A 24,152-nucleotide genomic window follows, 5' to 3' on the forward strand; every position below is an offset into this window, starting at 1 on the left:
GGCAACACACGTTGACGTGCACGTGTGAACCAGTCCTATGACTGCACGTGCAAATCAGTTTACACCATTTTTGTTTTCCCTGCAGGCTTTGTGGCTCGTGGGTTCTAATGATTCCAAAATAGGGAGAGCTGCTGTCTTCAAGGCCAGCCCCATGGATTTCAATGGGAAATCCCCAGAGACTGCCCCATGAATTTCAACGGGGCTTCGTTCCATTGCGTGTTTACTCGGAAGCGTGTCCCACTGTGTTTCACCCAGTTCTGCCCAGGCCACAGGTGTACACGTTTGATCCCTGTTGCATATACGCAACGTTGGGCAGAAATGGCTTAAGTGGGGCTTCTTCCGAAGTAAGCGTGCACTCGATGCTGTCCAGCAGAGCCTACACCCACCCCCACACACAGAGCCTGAAACCTTGCGAGAAACATGAGGAATTTATCTAACTGCTTCCCTAGTTTTTGGGACTTAGAGTAGGCTATAAGTATCCACGAGTCTGCAACAAAGAAAAGTTAGATCTGATCAGGTATTGCTTTCCACCACCTTTTAAGTAGACTGGCCATCATCAGAGCAACCTTTGTAGATCGCTAAAACAGGCAGATAGGACCGAACACAGGCACGCGCCTTGTCCACACACTGGTGGCTTCACGTGGACACACCAGAGTGACTTCACGTGGGTGCTGCTGAGGGAGCCCTTTCATTGGCCGAGTCTGGCCTCGCCCAGCCTGGCCCGCGGTGCTCAAAAGTCTCAAGGGCTTCCCCCTGGAGGTTCCAAGGAGCCTTCCAGGGGTTTGCCCTGCTGGTACCCAAACACCATGTGCTGCTTCCTAGGAGGCCTGGAAAGCTGGACGAACCCACAGGATCGTCCACAAGAACGAGAAAGAGTTGGGTTTCATTTGGCCGTGAAAGAGACAGGAGATCAGGGCAGTTTTGGGGGAGAAAACGCAAGGAGGGGTAGTGACTCCTCCTCGAAAAGCTTTCTGTACCAATTAAGACTGCAATCATATCTACACTTACCAGGGAGTAAGCCCCATTGACTCCAATGGGGCTTGCTTCTGAGTAGACATGCATAGAATTGGGCTCTAAGACACCAACGTCTTCTGTCTGGGAACCCAATCCTATGCACGTCTACTCAGGAGTAAGTCCCGTTACAGTCAATGGGGCTTACACCCAGGATAGTGTGGATAGGATTGCCGCCGTAGAGCCCTGTCCTAGGCATGTCTACTCAGAAGTAAGTCCCATTAGAATCAATGGTGCTTACCCCAGGAAGGTATGGATAGGATTGCAGCCTGGGTCTGTCTGTCTTTTTGGTCCGGGCCGGAGGCTCCCATCCTTTCCACACTGTCTGAAGAAGACACCCCATTGAACTCAGTGGGGTTTACTCCCGAGTAAGCAGGTATAGGTGACCCTATAGGAACTGAATCCATAGCCCAGTTGGGTGATTCTTCCATCCGTTCAATGCCAGGGGGAATGGCTGGGCTGAGCAGCCCCAATCCTGCCGTCCTTCTGGTGGGACTGGAAAGGGGTCACTTGCCAATGCCTGAGCCGGACTCTGGTTCAGCAGTGAGCGGAGAAAGGGGTCCGCGCCTCTGGGAAACTGGTAACACACTCCCAGGTAAGTGTGGATAAGATTGCAGCCTAAGAGTCTCACAGCCCAATCCTGTGCATGTTTACTCAAAAGTAAGTTCCATTACAACCAGTGGGGCTTACTCCCAGGTAAGTGAGGATAGGATTGCAGCCTTGATCTGGCCTCTCTGTGAGACCAGCAGAGAGGACAGCGGGTCGAGGAGAGGAAAGGACAGGATTTCATGCATGAGTACTAACGACGTGTACAGGACTGAGAAGAAAGAAAGAAAATTACTCTGTAAGAAGGTTTCAGAGCCAGTATGCAACACAGATACTCCATATAGTAGATCCTTGTGCTTCAGTGACCCCTGAGCTTAGAACTGTTTCTTGGTCCTCAGGAGCACCTTCTGAAAACTGCCTCTAATCAGTCGAATGTCTGAATTAAACGCAACTAGGATTGAGATCTTGAACTGCGTTAAGGGGGAGGGGGGTGTAAGAGAGAGAGAGCGCAGCCTGAAAGTTGATGTGGGCTTTAACTGCGGCGCAAGGAGGTCTTTCTGCAAACGGAGACTGTCACTCACCCCTTCCCAGGATTGGAGCCTGAAGGGCGGGTTAACGCCCAAAGCGAGTCAAGTCTTGATGACCTGAATGACCATCACACAAATGGCCCTAATAGATGGGAACTGGGACGCAGTCGGTCTGCCCCGATCTTGGCGTGATGCCTACTCGCCAGCTGAAAACACCGCTCTTTGGAAACCCACGAGCAGGCCTTGCTGTGGGTCTCCAAAGAGGGGGTTTCCGGGGAGTGTGGCTGCAACGCTGACTCGGTGCTGCTTCCCAGGTGACTTGAAGGGTTCAGGTGACCCTTCCCAGGGTCTTCAGATGATGCTTCCCAGTTGACGTCGAACTGAAGCCCTGCTGAAGTGGCTGGGGGATGCACGTCCTGCTGTGTTGCGTGGCTTGGCTGAACTGAGGGCCACGACCCCCCCCCCCCAGGCACGTTCAAGCCTCATTGGTTTCTGCGGAAGCCTTCCTGAGAGCGTTCTGACATTCCCCTGGAATCCCCTGGATGCCGCTGGAATCACTGGGGCTTCCCTTGGGCCCGATCCTACCTTGTTGATTGACTTGGCGATCCACACGTACCCATCTCTTCGAAATCCTTTCCTCTGGTTCCTGGAAAACGTGGGGAAGGAGGGGGGGAGAGAAACGTGAGGAGGGGCTGTTTACAAACACAGAATGGCTTTGCAACCTTAGAAGACAGAAGGGTGGCAGCTACTCTCTGGGATCGGGACCTGCCACGTGCGAAAGCGTTGCCACCCAGAAGAGAGGAGAGGGGGCGGAGTAGGGGGGTGGTACTTCTGTGGGAGAGGCAGAGAGGGGTCCATCAGGCTCTGAGCAGAACGAAAGGGATCAAACACCAACAGTGTTAGGTGTGGCCTGCCCCGGTTTGGTGTGTCGCTTACTCCGGGGTGAATCACTTCTCCGAGGACAATCGATTATTGTCTATCTCTCTCTTCCCCCCCCCCTTCTCCTGGAAGTGGGCTGCAGCTGTCTTCTGCAGACTCCAACTTCCATGGAGGAAGGGGTGGCAGCCAGTCCGACCCTGGCACGCTTCAGGATGCAGTCCCGGGCTCTCCAAAGGAATGCCTACCCCTGGGATTGTCCCCTGGACTGCAGTCCTGTCCTACGCGCGTGTTTGGGGCGGGGGTCCCACTGTGGAAGTCCCACTGGCAGCCGGGGAAGGAAGCTCGTGCATCGCAGCTCCCTCTTTTTGGGACAACAACCTCGGAGTCAAATATCATCAGAGTCGAGAGTTTTCTCGTAGCAGGGCTCAGGAGAGGGGAATTTCTGCCTTTGGTGCCCACATTTGTGTCTTCCGAAAAGAGCGCGTGGAGGGGGGGGGTCACTCCAAAGGACATTGGCTGCAATCCTAGCCACACTAACTATAATGGGACTGACTTCTGAGTAGAAATGCACAGGATTGGGCTGCGAGACTCCTAGGCTGCCACACTTACCTGGAAATAAGCCCCACTGGCTGTAATGGGTAGACATGCCTAGGATTGGGCTGATTGCTTCTGCTTCCCCGACCCCCCTCCCCCCCCTCAAGATGCAACAGGCCACAAGCAGACCCGAACCCCCACCCATCCCCCTTTACCTTTTCAACTAGAAAGGAGAATGACAGCCAAGGCTGGTGTGACATCCTTACTGGGGTGGCAGAGGAGGAGGGGTGGTGGTGGTGGGTTGGCAGGACAGATTGGGCCGCGTCCTTATTGGCTCCCTCGTCAGTGTCAGCCCCCTCCTCTTTTCCTCTCCCCCCCCCCTTTACACTCAAGAGCTCACATTCACACGCCAGCCCGAACCCCGCCTTCGCCTCCCTCCGCGAGGGAGCGCCTCTTCTTTGGACAAGTGGAGTTGGAAGCGACTCAGAAGTACCCGGAGTAGGGAGGGAGCCTGGGAAGTTGGCAACTCTCGCCCAGCACTTGGGGAAGCAGGCAGGGAGGAAGAGGAGGAGGACGAGTGGCAGGGCTGGGCAGGGCAGCACGATCCCCCCTTTGCCTTCTCCGGCTGATCCCAAGCGAGGTCCGGGAGCGAGAGGCAGAGCGAGCGCTCCCTTCCCAGCCGGGGATCGGGGCGCTCGGAGGCTCCACCCCGGGGTTGCCGAGCCACCCCCGGCGCGGCGCCCAGCGGGGGGGAGGAAAGGAGCGAGGAGGACGGCGGAGAGCAGCCGCCGCAGGCACCGATCGCGCCCTCCCCGCCGCTGCTCGCCGCTTCCAGTCCAGGTGCTGCTGCTCCACGCCGGACGGACGCAGCCGGAGCCGGAGCGCCGCCAAGCCCGGCCGGCGGCCGCCTGGTCATGCTGCCCAAAGTGGAGACGGAAGCCCTGGGACTGGCCCGCTCGAATGGGGCAGAGCGCGGGCAGATGCCGGAAAACATGCAAGGTAAGGGGGCGCCAGATCCGACGGGGAGGCGGGCGGGCGGGCAGGGAAGGCTCTCCTCTCCTCCCCTCCCCCTGGCTGCAGGCAGTCCCCTCCCTCCGGCTACTCTCAGGCTCCCGGGCTCGCCCTGCCCGGTCCTCCCCGGGGCCTCAAGCTGCCATCCGGCGCGCTGCCACCAGGACTGTGTGTGTCCCATCCTGTCCACACTTTCCTGGGAGTAAGCCCCATGGACTGTAGCGGGACTTACTTCTGAGTAGACAGGTATAGGCTTGGGCTCTGAGGCTGCAATCCTAGCCACACTTTCCTGGGAGTAAGCTCCACGGACTGTAATGGGACTTACTTCTGAGTTGACATGCGTAGGATTAGGAGTAAACACGCAGCGCGGTTTGGGGGGTGTAGGCAGGCTGAGTAGCCCGTCTTGGAAGCAAACCCCGAGGGGAGTCCCGTGCTGTGCCGTGTCCGTCGACTGGGAACGAAGTGCGGTGGGGCTGTCCGGGAGGAGGAAGGGTCCGCCGCCCCCGTCTCCCCCAAAGTGCCAGGTGACACAAAGTGTCAGAAGACCCCACACCGCGTATGGATGCAGGGGAATTGGGGACTGGGTGGCCACAGAGGGTGAAAGACACCCTGTGCGGTGGGCGTATTGGCGATACTGGACTGCTGTGGGTCCTCACGAACAACCCGATCCCAGGCATCTTTACGGGAAAGGAAGTCCCACTCAGCTCAATGGGTTTACTCCAAAATTGGGTGGGGCGGGGGAATACAAAACAACCAGGCTGCCATCCTGAACTTGAAATTTGCAGCTTACGCAGAGCCCGATCCTATGCGTGTCTACTCAGAAGTAAGCCCCATTAGAGTCCATGGATACGTGTGGATAGGACTGCAGCCTCAGTGGGACTTACTTTCAAGCTAGGATGTTTAGATGTTACAATAATTGCTTCTTTTAAAAAGCGATGGGGTCTATTTTTGTTGGGTCTAAAGATGATGCCAGCTTTGGAGTAACACCGAAATCTTCTTCAGACTGAATGCGATCTCTCTCTCTCTCTCTCTCTCTCTCTCTCTCTCTCTCTCTCTCTCTCTCTCTCTCTGAAAGAGAGATGAATGAAAGATCAGCCTTCCCAAAGGAGGCTCATTCCCAACCTCAGTACAGTACTGTAGTTGGCCCAATAAACTCAGGCTGAAGTCCTATACACACTTTCTTAGGATTACGCCCCATTGGACACAATGGGACTTACTAGGTAGACATGCATACGCCACAACCCTTTTCACACCTACCTAGGAGTAAGCCCCACTGACTTACTTCTAAGTAGACATGCATAGGATAGAGCACAATCCTATGACTTAGAGCCCAATCTTATGTATGCCTACTTAAAAGTAAGTCCCACTGTAGTCAATAGGGCTTACTCCCAGGTAAGTGTGGCTAGGATTTTGGCCTTAGGGCACAAAGTCATCTTATGTTAGGAGGAGTTGGGGTGGGGAAGGGAAGGGAAGGCAGGAGGGACAAGGAAATCTCCTGATGCCTTCCTTGAGCACAGCAGCAAAAGTGAAGTCGCAGACACGCTGCTGAAGTGAAGTGGAAAAGTCCCGGGCTTCCGTTTCGGGCGGCTGTTTCAACAGGTTGGGGCGCGCGGATCACCCGGGGAAACTGGAAAGCAACGCGAAGAGCTCAGGCTACGAGGGTCCAGCTAGGACTCCTCACCCCACCCCACCCCTTTCCGGGGCAGAAGGTGAATGGCGATCAAATGGCTCTGGGACGGGGCAAGAAGCACCCTCGCCCCTTCCCGGGGTGAAGGATCGGAGAGGCAAACGGAAAGCGTGGGCTGGGTGAGATCCCTCCGTGCCACGCACGGGCTTCCCAACCTGGGACCAGATGGCACGCGAAGGGATCCCGTTGGAGAGCGCGCGGTGATTCTCCTTCCAGGTGGAAGAATCTGACCAGAGCCCTGGAGGGCAAAGATCCCTCGGACTGTAGCCTGCCGTCCTGCAATTCCACGATGGGGGGGGGGGGGCGGTTCCAGTGCACTGGCAAACTCCTGCAGCAGGAACGCCACGCTTACCTGAGAGTAAACTTCATTGACTATAGTGGGAATTACTTCTGAGTAGGCATGCCTAGGCGTGGGCTCTGCGTCGTCTGTACTGGGTAGCGGATCCTGGGACCAATCCTTCCCCCAAACACGTTGGTTAGTGTGTGTGTATGTATACACACGTGTCCACCCATCCCATCCACCCACCCATCGGATTTGCCTTTGCGTTCTCAGGCCAAGTAAGCGTGTGATCGCGCGTGGCACGGGTGACAAGCACCCCGGGGCCACCTCGGTGCCAGGGGAAACCCGGTGGTTTCTGTTCCTGCCACCCATTGGTAGGAAACGGAGGCGGGCGGGGCACAAACACACACACACACACACCCCGGTTTAGAGCGAGATGAGCACTGGTTTGAATGGAGCCTGATGCCCCCAAAGTTTGGGAAACTGACGCTGGGACCGGTCAGGCTTTGCGGAGCGAAACAGCGAGTGTGACTCCCGATTAGAGTTGGGCGTGCAGGGCAGAGAAGCCGGAGATCAGGCAGAGGAAGGCACGGTCCTTTCGGAGACGGCATTGCCCCGGAGGATCTCAGCCCGTCCTGCCTGAATGAGGACTTGGTTCCCTTGCTAGGTGCCCCCAGTGGGACGTCCCAGCAGACTTTTCCCTACGCGTCAAGGGACGGGAGGGCAGAGAAGCGGGGGGGGGGGTCCTCTGCAGAAGCAGTTGAGTGCTGTCCCATCAGGTCTCTTCCTTCCACGCCACTGGCAGGCTCAGTCGCATGCCTGCGGTTGTCTTCCGCTTGGGTACCCACTTGAGCATCACCCTACATGATCCTTGCCCCCAAAGGCTGCAATCCTATCCACAATTACCTGGGAGTAAGCCCCATTGACTGTAATGGAACTTACTTCTGAGTAGACATGCCTAGGCTTGGGCTGTGAGACTCCTAGGCTGCAATCCTAGCCACACTTTCCTGGGAGTAAGCTTCATTGACTATAATGGGACTTGCTTCTGACAGGCATAGGCTTGGGCTCTAATTCGCTAAGATCAGGATGGGGGGGAGAGAGAGAGTTGATAGTATTTACAACCCTATCGCACTTTCCTGGGAGTAAGCCCCTCTGAACACAATAGGACTTACTTCTGAGCAGACATGCCTAGGGTTGCACTGTAAAACCGGTGTTCCCTATCATGTTTGCAGCCCGGGTCTGTGGATGTTTACTCGCAAGTAAGTCCCTCGGAGTTCAGTGGAGTTTACACTCCCCAGTGGAGTTGGCAACCCTTCTCAGGTCGATTTAGGAGCAGCAAGTCCTGATGCACTTCTGGGTAGACGCACATCGGGTCAGGCTGCAAGCGTGTTTAGGATGGCAGCCTTAACCTCTTGTTTCCATGGGATCTCCTCCCCATAAGTTACTAAAGCGTTTGAACGAAGCTTTAGGACTGCGATCCGGTTTGCACGGCTTTCCCTTGGAGCTCAGTGATTTTGAAACCGGCGGTTGCCTCTTCACGTGTTTACATGACCATGATTAGGGGTATGTCAAATTCACAGGCGTGGTGTCTCCGAAACGGTTTCCTTTGGAAGCCTCCCATCCGTGCAGCGGCTTCCAAGAGGTGGTGTTGGAGATCCAGAAGGAAGCCAATGAGGCTTCTCTTGATCTCTCTCGCTTTATCTTGATCGCCGTCGTATTTACTGGATCGCAGAGATGTCAGATCTGAAGCTCTAGAAGCCTCACAGCCCAATCCTATCCACACTTACCGGGGAGTCAGCTCCATGGACTATAATTGGACTTGCTACTGAGTAGACGTGGATAGGCTTGGGCTCTGAGGCTGCAATCCTAGTCACACTTTCCTGGGAGTAAGTGTCCTTGAATGCAATGGGACTTACTTCTGAGAAGACATACCTAGGATTGTGCATTCAAAGCGCTAGCAACTTTCGTGCATAGCACACAGAGTCAAGTGTGTGTGTGGGGGGGGGGTGTCTTGTGTAAGTTGGAAGGGGGGGTGTTTGCGGTCAGGGGAAACCCACTTCCGCCTGATGGGGATGGGGACATTGGCTGAACGCTGCGGTCGAATGGAAGTAAGGACAGTAATAAAGGCGTCTCAACCTGGATCAAGAAAGAGCCAGGAAAAGCCCTTTTGGCCTGATTAGTCCCCTTGAATGCTCCTGAGGGTCCTCCGTTCCTCTCCACAGCAGGAGAAGTCAGGCCCAAACCCATCCAAGTTCAGCAGCAGCAGCCAAACTACTTGGAGTACAGTTGGGGGGCGGGCGGAGGCGTGTGGAAGGGAGAAAGTTTCGCAGTGAGCAAACGGATTGTTCAAGCATCTACTTTTGACAGCTTCCCTTGCAAGGAGGGAGAGTACTGGCGCTACAGGGAATGGCAGTCTGTCTCAGTATTGGGTTCAACAGCAAACTGGCGAAGGGAAGCAGGGAGAGAGAGAGAGAGGTCTAGTCCTACTCCTCTTGCCATCCAAGTGTGTTTTGCCAGTGATTGTAGCAAACCTGTTACCCAACATCTCTCTAGGTAACAGGCCCGAGATTATCTAGAGCCCAAGCCTATGCCTGTCTACTCAGAAGTAAGTCCCATTATAGTCTATGGGGTTTACTCTCAGGAAAGTGTGAATGGGATTGCAGCCCTAGTCATCACTAGAGAGCGTATAGGCTGGGTTCCTATCCACACTCCACCTGGGAGTGAGTCCCATTGAGATAAACGAGACTTACTCCTGAGTAGGCATGCCTAGGAGCGGGCTGAGGGTTCCTCATAATCGTCCAGAGGCCTGACATTGGCTTGCAGGCATCTTCCCTTTCCGGTCCTGGGGAATGTTGGGGGGATCCAGCGCAAGCTGGAGGGTCATGGCGACGCTTGGTGCCCTTCTGGGTCCATCTCTGCCTGCAGATCGGAAGAGCGGCTTTGGAGAGAGCTGGTGGCCAAGGGTCTACACTTGGGCTTGCTTCCAGCCTCACGCCATGAAGTCCTCTCCTGTCCTGAGCCTGGATGGCTAGCAGGCTGTGCCCGTGTAGCGCTTTTTTCCACGCTTTGTCAATTTCACTTCCCACTTTGTGATTCTCCAAGATCTTGGCGGGGAGAGAGAGAGACAAACTCCTACTTGCAAGTTTCCTCAGCAGACTCTTCCCTGGCCCGGCCCCCTGGCTGGAGAAGTCCTTTCCAAAGTGGTGCACACGACCACCCTACCGTGGGCTAGTAGTAGCAGACCTTTTGTGGCCACCCTGATCCTGAACCAGATCAGGTTGCGCTTGGCTGCGCAGTGGGAACCCTAGGAAGCTGTTCGGATCTCGTTGGAAGCCACGGCTTCTTCCCTCGCACCTCTTCTCCCGGTCCCCGTGCATTTCTGCATTATTTAGAAAGCAATACTTGAGTGGAGTGGTAGTTGGTTGATCGAGAGACCTCGAGTAGCTGGGGCACTGAGCAAATAGATAGGAGCAGGACATGTAGCCGTGGCTGGTTGAAGAAGTCGAACAACCCAATCGTAGGCATGTCTACTCAGAAGTAAATCCAATTCTAGTCAGTGGAGCTTACTCCCAGGTAAGTGTGGATAGGATTGTGGCCTGTGTTCCTTGACGTGGGGGGGGGGGTGATCATCTCTGCCCCACCTTGCCACCAACCTTTGCAAAGTCCCAGCCGGTGCCCCCCCCTTTCCCATCACCATCCTGCCCCAGACTGGCATTTTCTCCCCCCCCCCCCAAGCTGGGTTGCTTTTATCACACACACGAACTGCCTTCCAGAGATCAGCTGCTCTTCGCCTTCGCTAGTGGGGGGGGGGGGGGGAATCTCAGCCCAGCAGATCTTCCTGTTTATGTTGCAGGCATCTTTGCTGGGAGCCCCCTCCAGGAAACTTGCTCCCTTGGTGAGACCCTCGCGCTGAAGCGCGGGGATTTTCCTCTTGAGGTTGGCATTGGGACGATCAGAGCCCGGAGAATTTCCTGAGAAACCCTTGCCTTGATCGTTTCCAAAGGGGCTATTCCTGCCCTCCAGTCTGATGCCCTTGTTTTAGTGGGCCGTGTTGGAAAGAGCCTGGGAGGCAAAAATGGGATGGGATCCCCTGCTGTCTCCTGGGTCCAGGGCATTGCTTGTCCCAAGAAGGGATTGAGACCAAGTGGGAAGATGGAGACCCTGTTTTGAGGACTGTTTCAGAACTTTGATTTTTCCACTCATCAGGGCTGCTGGCTTTGTAGGTTTGCAATGAAGGTTAGGTAAATAGGAAAGGTGTCTGCTGTAAGGCAGAAGCTGGGAGACTTGAGAAGAAAAAAGTTACTGTTCTACTTGAATATGGGGCTTTCTTTTTAAATTCTCAGATGAAACTTATGTGGGGGTTTTTTTCTAATAAATTTTTTAAAAAGTAAGTTGGGATATCTGAGTAGGTTGAGAAATCTAAGACTACAGCCCTATGACATTTTCTTGCTGGGAATCGGTTCTCCTGCGTACACGTGAAGAGGATCAGGCTAGATGTGGAATAATTTGGGGAATGAAATTATTATGTAGTAATAATAAGAGGTGAACTGAATTGCTTTTGAAACTGCAGATCATGGGTGGCTTTAGCAGATGATTTCTCTGAATAAATAAATAAGTTCTCGGTCGCCTGCTTTTATGTGTTTTTTTTTTTTAATCCTTTTGGCAAATGCTGCTGGTTCAAAAATAGTCATACTTTCCTCATTTGTGTGTTAAGAGGGAGGGAAGCAGAAATCACTGTTGATAAAGAATTGTTTCCCCAGCTCAAAAGTAATGAATAAAAGTGGATTTGATGAAGATATTATGAAAGGTCTGCATAAATTCTCAGCCTGTTTTTTTTTTTTTTTGTTCTACTTTTGCAGTGTCTCAGTTTAAAATGGTGAATTACTCCTACGATGAAGATCTTGAAGAGCTGTGTCCTGTATGTGGAGATAAAGTCTCTGGTTATCATTATGGACTCCTTACCTGTGAAAGCTGCAAGGTTTAGTACCATTTATTTTATTGGGTGGATGGGGGGGTATTGAAAACTGCACAGACAAATGTTTGATGGTTCTCATCTTGCTTCTTTGAATGGGGAAGAAATCTCTGTGCGTACATGTAAAGACCCTTTTTGGATGCAGAAGTTTTTCAAAGCTCAGGAAGTGCTGCTCCTGTTTGCTAACCGAAAGGAAAACCTCACCAGGGTGTTCTGTATAGGGTGGCTATATTTACTGCCTTTAAATATTTGGTTGTCGTGCAGTGATGTAGTTGTAGAGGGGCTTTCGCTCCCAGCTGTCCTCAATATTGATTTTAGTTGATTTATATACATTGAGTATTATTGTTCCTGTATCTTGTTCCTGATAAATTTCAGGGCCACAGTATTGAAGGTGACTGTTTCAAGATTTTCATCTTCCCCGATGAAAATGTAAATTTCTGTTGTCATCCTTGTTATGTTTCCACTCCCCCCGCAAGTATTTTATGTCAGTGTTTATTTGGAAAATGATCAAGTGGAAATCATTGAAATGATTTTTGGAACATCGTATATCACCCTGAATAATATTTTTGCTTGTGTATTTTATTCCATCACGTATGCACAGAGGGCACAAGATTATAGGCCAACCTCATGCAAATGGCTCTTAAAGTCAGCCATGGTTTTGGGTAGAATAAAAACTGAAAAACTGTGAAAGATTGTAGAAAAGAAACACTTTTTTTCAGTGTGAAATGTTGAAGCAATATGGAAATAAAATGTTTGTGGAACAGACTCTTTAGCTGTCTGTACTATGGCCATATCATTTAATTGGGCAATAAACACTTTAGGACTACAGAGGAATAATTGTACAATAGTAACTTGTCCCTAATTATGTTTACTTGAAAGTAAGGCATGTTATACTCAATAGGGCTTACTTCCAAGTAATTGGACATAGGGTGCACTTGACCTTAAGTATGTTTACTTGGAAGTAAGGCAGGATATATTCCATAGAGCTTACAACCAAGTATTGGACATAGGGTGCACTTGTACCTAAGTATGTTTACTTGGTAGTAAGGCAGGTTATATTCAATAGGGTTTACTCCCAAGTAACTGGACATAGGGTGTACATGTTTCTAGTGCTCATTGCCTGGCCCTTTTATCAGCACTGATTGGCTATGGGTAAATCTTATGCACACTTACTTGGGAAGAAGTTCCATTAACCATATGGAAATTGCTTCCAAGTGAACATGCTTGGATTGTATTTTAAATGTCCTACATGTATTGTTTCCATATGTACCATAAAGACAAATAAGAATGTCTATGCTCTAGTTTAGCATACAATTTTTATCATCTTAGTTACTTATTACTTAGTTATAGTACTTAGTACTTAGTTATATAGCGCCATCAGTGTACATGACGTTTTTCAAAGTAAAGTAAGCAGAAAGAAAGCAAGGTCTCTGCCCCAAGGAACTTTCAATCTCAAATTAGACAATGAGGAGGCAGCAAAGGCAAGGCAGGAGAGAGTGGAAAAGGATAAAAAGCTCATAGAGGGAGGTTAGGCAAAGGCAACAAGGAATGGAGAAAAATTAGTTAAAAATAGTTAGGCTTTCTTTCAGTTGGCACTGAGGAATAATGCAGTTAAGACCAAAGCCACAGAAGAGGTACATGGGACATTTTTCTTACATCTTGCAGAAGTTCTCTTTGAAAAAATTCTGATCTAATCCCTAAAAAATGTCAATTGAAATAATCTTCATTCATTTTTATAAATGTAATAGGGTAGGAGAAAAAGGCATACTGGTCTTTGTAGATGAGGACATTCTGACTTGCTAGGGTTGGAGTAAGGACGTCTCGCCGAGGTTTGACGTAAATCAATACCAATGCAGACTAGCACCAGAAAAACTTCTGTCTGTGGCCTGGTGGTTTCCTCTAAGGGGCTGTAGGAAGAAAGCTGAAATCAAGTCAGCTGCTTCATAAGTGCTCCATTGGCATAATGAATGTAGGGGAAGTGGGTCTGGCAGTGGTTTTCAGAATCTGAAATAAAATCCTGGAACCGGTCATCAGTGCAAACTGGGTAAAACATTTTGTATCTGTCCTGCAGGGTTTCTTTAAGCGAACAGTCCAGAACAACAAAAGGTACACGTGCATAGAAAATCAAAGCTGTCAGATTGACAAAACTCAGAGGAAGCGTTGCCCTTATTGCCGGTTCCAAAAATGTCTAAGCGTTGGAATGAAGTTGGAAGGTAAGGCAAAGAGTGATGGCGAACTCTTTTGAAAATGCAGAAAATGTTCTAACCTGCAGCACGTTTTGATGTTGGACCAAAGCGTTTTAGTCCAGATGGTTGGTCATCCCTGTTGGTGCTCATAGTTGTCCGAAGGGGCTCTCCAATAACATTTGCTGCTGTTGTGCTTGGAGCGGAGCGTAAATGTATTCATCAGAAGTGTCAGGTCAAAGTATGACTTTACAGTTACGGCATACCAAAAGAATGTGGAACGTTCAAGCTCACCATAAATACTCAAACAAATAAAACTGATTCTTGCCCGCAAACAGAATCAGCATGATAATAATAATTTATTTAGAGGGGCCTTGATAACTGTTTCTACAGAAGCCCTCCAGCCGTATCTCAAATGTAAGCCAGAGTATTAGGTCTAATATATTGGGTATTTTTCTCATGCACAATTGGCCATTCTTAGTTATCAATGGAATCCCTTGCACAGAGAGATTGTGCAACTGGGCTAATTATTAACTAAATAATCATTGAAAGTATGACTGGCATTTAATAAAGGGAACTGTGGAGGATTTTTTTTTTCAAATAGAACTCATTAAACATCTTGGAAAAAAGCACAGAAAAACAAAGGATTCTAAAATGGATTTCAGATTTTACTAAACAGTGCTTATAACAATCCACTGAACTACAGAATTCAAAAATTCCACAGAGAGAGAGAGAGAGAGATTTCTTTTCCAGTCTAAATTATCAACTTTGAGTGTGCAAACAATGGCCATTTGGATGAATCACAAAGGCGAGCTAAGAGACTTGCACCATCATTGCATTGGTATTGTTTGATTCGTATGAAATTGCCATTTTGATATGTGAAAATCTATTATTCATTGCACTTTGGAAACTTAAGTTGACTCGAAAATAAACTCAAGGCCATGTAAAAAAAAAAAAGATGTAAAAAAAATGCATCTGGCTGTTGCAAAGTTTAGACAACATTTTGTAAGCTGTTCGTTGACCCCAAACAGCAGCGCAGTACAATTTTAAATGCTTGATATTGATGACATCCCATGTCTACCATATTTTGTGCGACACTTGATAACAATCCATTCTTCTCTCTCTCTCTCTCTCTCTCTCTCTCTCTCTCTCTCTCTCTCTCTCCAATTAGATCATTGATGTTGTCCATTTTAAGGGAAATGCTTTATGGAATTTTGTATTGGTTACTTGGGCTCCAGATATCAACAATAGAATTCAAATTTAGAGAAAGCTCTGATCCTGTATTTTTGAATTTAGATATAGATGTGTGTGCATGCATTTAGATGTATATGTGCAAGCTTGCATTTGTGCATGTGGCAGCTTCCACAGTATATATTTTTTTTAAAATATAGAATGCATTTCAGCATTTCTTTTCATTGCTGTTTCAATTATTTTGAGTTTTACACAAGGTTTTTAATGTGAGTTAAGTTCAAATACTACATTTTAATAATCAACAGATTATTATTCTATATGACAAGCTTTTATTGATCAGGACCACATTTAATCAGAGTTCCTGAGAGTTAAGAGTGCACATTTAAAAAAAAAAAAAATTCTGAGGCTGTTTTGGTTCTGGTGTGTTTCTATATTGGAGAAAGTAAATGAGAAATCACTAACAATATGGGATAGTCTTTGTTTATTAAATTAAAAACACTTCCATTGATATCTCAAAAATGCAGCTAGTTTGGTGTTTTGATGAGATGCAATTTATTTAAATATAATGTATTTATTAATTGATTAGTCAGCTAAAGGCAAACAATCAACTAAAATTCTTTCATATGTAGAGTTATATTTTATTTTACTATTTATTTTCCTATTTTTAAATATGCAGTATAGAAAATACAGATTGCAGTCCACAAATTGCTTAAATCTGGAAAACTTTTCTTAACCGACAGTTAAGCCTATATTTAAACTTATTTCGTTCTGTTGAAATCCACAGAACAAATCCATAGTCTACAGAGTAAAGACTGAAATATCGTTGTTTATATTGCTATACAATTGACTACAGACATATGATACCCAGGTGGTATCTCAGAAAATGTATTTTTAAATCTGTATTTCTCAAGATAATATGAGAGTGTTTAAAAACTGCTGCACATTCTCCCTTGAAAACCTATCCCTAAGACTCTTTTTTTTTTTCTCAGTTAAGCTCTCTTCCTGTTGTAGAGCATCGCTGGGGAGAGGACCGTGATTGAAAAGAGTCAGGGAATTGTTAGGAGGAATGAGCTGACTAAGGAAATGTTAATCATCCCCTCCTATCTGTGACTACTACTACTACTACTACTACTATTACTACTACTACTACTACCAATAATAACAATGATGATGATGCTTGGGAGCCTTGGAGTAAAGTCCTACTCTGGCGTCCCCCATCAGGACTCTCTCCTTATGGCCCATTGGGTGCTCCCACTACCGCCACAAGGTTCATGGAGAGTCTATGTGGCTGAGAACTCAGCCAAGGTCGACCTGGCCAGCCTCTGATGTGATCATGATGATGGTGGTGGTGGTGATATTATTATTTTTAATTCTCCCTGAAAATGCCCCTACAGCTCTTTAAAAAAATGCTGGTGAACCTTGGATGCCAGTTTTTATAACCCAATCAACTCATTTTTTAATATGCCTATCGTTTACTTATTTACAGTATTTTTATCCCGTCTTTCTCCCCAAAGGGACCCAAGGTGGCTCACGAAAACAAATCTGTAAGAGCATCATAACAATTAAGAGCATAATAAACAGCTATCATATGGCTTCAGTTCCTGTATCATGCAAGGCATCATCTTGTATTGTTTTAATGGGAAACTTACGGGCAGTGGCACTAGCCTGGGCTACTCTTTATCCCACAGAGGAGTTTAGCAGGCAGAAAGTCTCCTCAGGGTAACTGGACATCTGTCCCCTTGCCCTAGGGTAAGCCCCAGCTTGCGCAATGGGTCAGGTTGGACCCACACTAGCTATATAGCTGGCACAAGTTCACATTGATCTGTGTCAGCGGATTGGGCCTGGGAAGTGAGATAGGCTATGGCACTTGCCTGTGTCGCTGATCCCACCCCCCTCCTGGGCCCAATACGCTTATCCCGCCCCCGTCGCCACCCTCCCCCTGCCCCGTTACTCCCTTCCCTGCTTTCCCCTGCCTTTCTCCCACCCTGTGCTGCTCAGCACCGTACTTACCTGCTCCAGCGGGCATCCTCTGCTGTGCCAGTGCATGTGGGAAGGGCCAACAGGTCTGGAGACTGCGCCATTGAAGCATGCTTTATACGGCACATTTGCAACAGTGCAATCCATGGATAAGATTGGGCCATTTCTCTGGCATCTTTGAAAATATGCACAGGGCGCAATCCTAACCGGCAGTTATGCCAGTATAGGTGACCCTGGAGGGTCGCAAATGTGCCATAAAGCACGTTTATGCCTCCTTAGTCAGGAGCTTCGTCAGCGCATTCAGATGCGCTGACACGCGGACAGAGGCAGAAGCCTCCACCGCGGCTCCCACGCCGCTGCTTCTGTCGGCGCAAGCGCACCGACATAAGCGGCAAAGGTAGGCGTGGGGAGGGGTGGGAAAGGGCGTTATTGAGCGGGGGGAGGGTGGGGCCAGGGGTGGGCACATGGGGAGCCAGGGGCGGGGCTGGGACCGCGCGGTTATGCTGGATCCCAACCCCCGTCCCCAGGGCGAATGGAGTGGCTTCAAGCTGCTCCACTGTCCTTGGACTTGCACCACCTCTGGAGGTGGTGCCGGTCCGAGGAGACCCAAAGGGGCGCGGAGCCCTTACCCATGGGCAAGGGAAAGAGCTTCCCCTTGCCCATGGCTGAGCCACTGCTCGCTGCAATCCCACGTTGGGTGCAGCGCAAGCCTCCTGGCTTGCCTGCTCCAGCGTGGGTTAGGATTGCACCCACAGTTTCATTAACTGTACTTCTGTATCACTATAACTAGTTCATAAATCTTCCATATCACATGTATATGTTTTAATTGCTTATAGTAAGGCATAACTCATGTGTTTCTGTGTTCCTTTAAAAAAAAAATTACCTTACCACCCTTCTGCTGCTGTTGTGTAATCCAACTTCCCTTTTGTTGTCAGCAGAACAGGAAGAGATGCATGCTCTCATAATCATAAATGTCTGTGACATTTATATGCATGTTTCCTTGATTGTGATACATGATCTTAAATTCTAGTTCATAAATTACAGTTTAGGCTGAAATCATTATTTGTTAACGTCTTTATGATAATGTATGGTCCTCTGTGTACCTAGAATTTCTAATACATATTTAATGGCACGCTAATCCTTAAGATAAAAGCTTAGGAACATAACCTCCAGCTATCTCAGTGTGTCACCAAGCTGTCAAAAGCCTTCTTTTCTAATTGCCATTGGAGAGGGTAGGCTTGGTGAGATCTTTTCACTGCTCCATTTGTGCTATGCTATGGAGATACACTCCTACGACAGAGACCATAGTTATGATCTATATAGTTAGGAAGCTGTTTGGGTGGTTTTGCTTGACTTGTTTCCAGTTCCAATGGTCTTCTGAGTTGAAAGGCAGCAGCAATTACAGGACCAGTTCCACTTTGGTGTGGTACCAGCAAAACATTGGCTCTTTGGAGATATACATCCTACCTTGGAAAACATCTCCAGAAGTTAAGAAGAATCAAAGCATTCTTCAAATGTTGTGGCTGAAACAACAGGAAACCAACAGCCCAGGCCTATGCCTATGTCTGTCTGTCCAGAAGTAAGCCCCCTTGAGTTCAGTGGGTGTTACCCCTAGAAAAGTGTGCATAGGATTCCCACCTAATAACATGGTGGTTGTTACTGTTCTGAAAATTTGTGGACTTGGAGCTCTCATATAGCTTAGCTTTCTTCTGCTTAAACAAATGAGACCTGAAAGTGCTGAACTGTTATTGGATCACATCCACTGTTTTTTCTTTTTCTTTTTTGGAAACAATTAGCATATTCTTATGAAACCAAAGAACCAAATATGATGGCTATGATATATTGAAACAGCAGCATCAATGTACATGGCACTTTGACATCAGCAGAAAACAGGGGCAGCACAATTCAGAATGCCACCCAATGTCACCTCAGGTCTGCTGCTGCTGGCCCTGCAGTATGGGGGGGGGGACCCCTTGCCATGCTCCTCACAGTTTTTTCTCAAATGCAGAAGTGCAGGCTTTACATGAATGAAAAAGTTCCTTCATTCACGCTCTCCTTGCAAATCAAACCGGAAGTCCAAGTCTTTCAATATGAGGCGTATAGTACGGTGGTGGATGGTCCACTTTCTGCTTGCTCCTAGGATGCAGAAAATGCATCAATGTACTTTGTATCCTATCCCTGGCAGGATGGAGGGAGGAGGTGACAGCAGACCTGGGGTGAAGGGCACCCTGAATCTGCTGCCCTCTCACCCCCACCCATAATCTGCCACTGATGCCACCTGCATCACCTGTCCTAATGGATGGGCCACCCCTGACAGAATAGGTAAGACAGGTTCCTGTCCCAAGGAGATTACCACCCAAAAGCTGTCTATATTCTTAATGGCATGTCAAGGTGACCTTTTGCTTAAAATCCAAAATTTACCATCTGCCTTTTTTTTTTGTCCACTGCTTTAAACAGCTGTGAGAGCTGACCGGATGCGTGGGGGTCGAAACAAATTTGGACCAATGTACAAGAGGGACAGGGCACTGAAGCAGCAGAAGAAAGCTCTCATCCGAGCAAATGGACTCAAGTTGGAAGCCATGACTCAGGTGATTCAAGCAATGCCCACTGACCTGACAATATCCTCTGCAATCCAGAATATCCACTCTGCTTCCAAGGGCCTACCTCTCAACCATACAGCCTTGCCTCCCACAGACTATGACAGAAGTCCCTTTGTAACCTCTCCAATTAGCATGACGATGCCACCACATGGCAGCCTACAAGGTTACCAGACCTTCGGTCATTTTCCAAGCCGTGCTATCAAGTCTGAGTACCCTGATCCTTACACTAGCTCCCCAGAGTCAATAATGGGCTACTCTTACATGGATGGTTATCATCAGACAAGCTCACCAGCAAGTATTCCTCACCTGATATTGGAACTCTTGAAGTGTGAACCAGATGAGCCACAGGTCCAGGGGAAGATCATGGCGTACTTGCAACAAGAGCAAGCCAACAGAAGCAAACACGAAAAGCTCAATACCTTTGGGCTTATGTGCAAAATGGCAGACCAAACCCTCTTCTCCATTGTTGAGTGGGCCAGGAGTAGCATCTTCTTCAGAGAACTTAAGGTATGTTATATGGTAGTTTCATATTACATGGCAATGTAATTATTTTGTACTCAGAGCAGTGGGGTAATAAAACATGGTTTATTATTTTGCCCAGCAAGGGTTATTTTCACTATTCTTCAGTCAAACATCAGTCTACTATCACAAGCGCAACAATATCACACTATTATACTACTGTTGTAGCAGTATCAGATCTCTATTCTTCCATGGATTCCTTGACCAGTGTTTCACAAGTAGACTGTAAGGAAATATATTTGCTTTTGGGTGTTCTGTGCATGGTTGACTTTACTATAATGATTGCCACCACTACCTGTGGCAGCAGAAAATGTTGTGGGGCAGAGCACCTCTCTCTCTCTCTCTCTCTCTCTCTCTCTCTCTCTCTCTCTCTCTCTCTCTCTCTCTGAAGACCTGCTGCAAGTTTGTTTGCTCCTCAGAAGGGCTAGTGAAGCAGGTAGTGGGAGAAAAGTGTCCACAGTTCATGGAGCTTGATGGGAGGCACAAATGGATGGGCAGTAGCTAGTACGGCCCTAGATTATCATGGCTTACTGAACTAAAACACTGAGTACATGAATTGGGGTCAATATGTCATAAGATCAAATGGAACTGAAACAGGGACTTACAACTCCAGAATCCAGAATAGGACAAGATATTTAAATATGTTAACAAGTATGGCAAAATATCTAGTCTTCTCTGATTAGAACTGATGAAACTGTGGCATTCTAAAATAAGGGTTAGTATTTTGGTTTGTGGTTCTTTGGCTTAGATTTCAAATGGACCTCAGTAAGATACTTCAGAATAAGTTGAAGATAGCAAAAGAACAATGAATGTGCTATATGTGGATAACATAACACTGTAGTTTGAGCACTCCAGATATTCAATAGTCTCATGACAAAAGAGTATCTGCAAGGGAAGAGACTATATCTAATAAGTCCTGTGTGTGTGTATTTATATTTGGCAGGGGGTGGGGTGGGATAATTCTGTAAGACATAGAATCAGTATAAAATCATATGAGAAATGCCCAAAAGGAACATGGTATTGCTAGCCTATAGAAATAAATAAAATGAGGTGCGATGAGAACTTTAAAGCATTTCAGGAAAAGCAGGAAACGCAGCTGTTGGAATACACTGCAGGTAGGACAAAGAACAATAGGGCTAAGCTTAAAAAACTGGAAGGTAGATTTCACCATTCCACTCACCAGTGGAAGAGGCTGCCTTGACAGGTTATAAAATGTGAATATACTTTCTCAAGCACTTTCAATGAGAAAGTTGAACAAGCATCTGTCAGGTATCATGTACAGATCCTGTCCAAGTGCAAGAAACTGGATCAGGCTAACTCACTGGAACTCCTTGATTCTAGATATCTTCTATTTCAAAATGTTTGAGAGAGATGGGGAAGCGGAAGGCAGCAAAAGATAAAGGAAAGAAAAGGGATGGGCTGAAATGTGGGTTGCTCATGAGTTCATTTCTCCAGTACAATGATACAATGATCACAGCCATTAGGCACATTTCTTTGTTTTCCTCAATTTTTACAGAACTCCTATAAGCTGTTCTATACATAATGCAGAATTAGGTGACAGAACTGAAAGGGCATCATTTTGGGGCTATACTACTTCAGACTTCAGGTGAGATATCATCACTGTTTTGAATGCTCCCTTGCATTAAAAAACACCTTCCATGTAGAAACTACATCAGGAGGTTACTCTCTATATTTTTCTCTTGTGTAGTTTACTATAGGCAAGGTATATAGTATATGCAAATACATGCATATATTATATATTTGTAGGAGGTGTGTTAATGTAGGGAAGCATTCTAAATTGTAAGGCTTCTACCTGCAGAGTCAGTACTACTATAATCCAGGAGTCTCCCTCTTCAATCTGCATAATACATAGAACAGTCATTCAACTTTTCCCATTCTGTTCCATCTCCTTGTCACCAAGTCCTGGTTGTTTTTGGTGCCTCTTTGCTTTCCACCTTCTCAGGTAATGACTTTTATTTTCTTTTTATAACATGAGAACCAATCTGCCCAAGCCCACGCACACACCCTCTAGGTCCACATTGAGGATAAAAGACAATTGCCAGAAAGAGTTTTTAAAGGCATTCATGTTTCACTATAATGTTTCATTTCTCATTTTCAGGGACATTTCTATTTTTGTCAGTCAAAGTAGGACTGTACCAAAAATACCAAAAATTAGTAGATGAGTTTAATTGGTAGATGATTCATTCTAAAATTGCAATGAATTAATAAATGAATGGCCAGTTTTAAACAGTGATAGCAAATTTTAATCTGTGGGCTAACAGTTAAGGACACTTTTTTTCAGAAAAGTCTTGGGGGGGGGGGGAACTTGCCCTTTAGTGCTGGGCAAAAACTTTCCTAACGATTAGCAGCAAGTTGTTTTACATTTCTTTCAGTATCTTAAAAATGTACCCATTTTGAGTTTTGGCTGCTAGGTATATTTATTTATGTTTACTTAATTGCTTGATGAACCAGTTAAAAAGTAGGTGATTGATCAACTTAGGGTGCAGTCCTAAGCTGCTTTTCAACATCAACATAAGGGCAATGCAACTCCTAGGTAAGGGAACAAACATTGCCTTACCCTGAGGAGGCCTCCATGAGTGCCCCCCAACTGCAGGATGCAGCGCATGTCCCATTGGCACAGCTATGTTGGTGCTGGAAAGTGGGTTAGGATTTGTCTTCCATCATTTGAGACAAAGACGTTACCAACCCAATCCACTGCAGATCCCTGTGCAGTGATGCAGTGCTCTAATGTGGCATCCGCTGTATCCCACAGGGGAATTTTGGGGTGTTGAGGCCTCTTCAGGAGAAGGGAATATTCATTCCCCTTCCCCAGGTTAAGCCACCACGTTCAGGTTCAGGTCAACCCAAATCTGCATCAGCAATATCACTGGCGCAAGTCTGTACTGACAGCTGAAGGCAGGTTGGGCTAGGGAAGAGGGTTAGGATTCAGTGGGCGTTGCCACTGCTGAACCCACCCCCTTCCCTGGGCCAATCTAAAATCTAGTCCATGCCCCAGCTCCTCTCTGTTCTGCCCACCCCATTCCACACCTCCCTGCCATCCTAGACCCCCTGCATAGCCTTACCTTCACTGGTGGATGTCCTCCGTCCGTCATAGCACAGACCCAGTTGCTTGCCACTTCCAGCAGTGACCTGGCTGCACACTCCAGCAGTGTCATTTTTACAAACACACATTTCACTGGCATAATGTACCTTAGGATTGGGCTGAAAATATACAGCAATACCTTGACTTTCATCCACTTAACTTCCATCGCTTTGCTCTTTCAGCTGTTTTCAATTATAACCACATTTCAGATTTCACTCACGTGCTTTTCTCTTTTGTCCGGTTTCATCCAACCTTCCACAACATTCATCAATGTTCTTGTTTGTTTTTCTTTCTTTTCCATTTATTTTGGTTTTGCACGCATTTGCATGTGTTATATAATTAGTTATTTGTTTTTCACTGGCCAAAATAAATTTGCAAGCTAAACAAGGTTATGCTTTGACATTTACACATATTTCATCCACGCTCTGGTCCCGGACCAGATGAAAGTGCAAGGTATTGCTGTATGTAATTAATGTAAGGCCTATGTAATGGACTTTTAAAAATGTGCACTGGGGGTGCCATGGTTCTATGTGCATTTAGGAAATGCCCATATTAGAGTCAGAACTTTTAACAATGGAAGTTACAAGGGTTTCCCAAGCCTGTGGGTGGTTACAGATGACTATTTTACTACACATCTGCACCTGATGGGTGATACAATTCTCCTTATCAATGGGCAGGATGATACAGATAGCCAAGACACTTCAAAATGAAGGAACTCGCATGCAGGTTGTCTGCTTGTCTGTGAGGGTTCTACACTTTGCGGTAAAGACAGCAAAGAGAGGAAGTTTCCTTTCATCCATAAATCATTGAAATGAATGGGAGTTGCACAGGGGTGTCAAACATAAGGCCCAAGGGCTGGATGAGACCCACAGACGCTTTTCATCTGGCCCTCTGGCTCTCAGCTGCTGAGCAATGCTGAGGTGTCACTGCTGAAAGGGTGGCCCACATGATAATTGGGCTCTCCCATATTTTGAAATACAATTAAGATTTGTGTATTTTCTCCTCTGTCATTTGCAGCAAATGAGTTCCTACATGAGAACAGAGTGCTTATTTCTGGTTTTGATCTGTTTAATGACATCACTTCCTGCCTCACGCCATCACTTCTGGCCCTCAGTAGGCATCATGAATTCTA

The 24,152-nt window shown here is 47.4% G+C and overlaps 1 protein-coding gene across 1 annotated transcript in view; it reads left to right on the forward strand.

Moving 5' to 3' along the window:
- Nucleotides 1-11,342: 11,342 nt before the first annotated feature.
- NR5A2 (nuclear receptor subfamily 5 group A member 2) overlaps nucleotides 11,343-24,152 on the forward strand; it is a 113,496-nt gene continuing 100,686 nt past the window's right edge. Inside the window, exons 1-3 of the mRNA XM_066624056.1 lie at nucleotides 11,343-11,453; nucleotides 13,519-13,660; nucleotides 19,256-19,905. Coding sequence (XP_066480153.1) covers nucleotides 11,349-11,453; nucleotides 13,519-13,660; nucleotides 19,256-19,905 — 897 coding nt within the window. The 5' untranslated portion in view covers nucleotides 11,343-11,348. The remainder of the gene's footprint in view (nucleotides 11,454-13,518; nucleotides 13,661-19,255; nucleotides 19,906-24,152) is intronic.

Source organism: Tiliqua scincoides, chromosome 4 (genome assembly GCF_035046505.1).
Source record: "Tiliqua scincoides isolate rTilSci1 chromosome 4, rTilSci1.hap2, whole genome shotgun sequence".
Taxonomy (NCBI): domain Eukaryota; kingdom Metazoa; phylum Chordata; class Lepidosauria; order Squamata; family Scincidae; genus Tiliqua; species Tiliqua scincoides.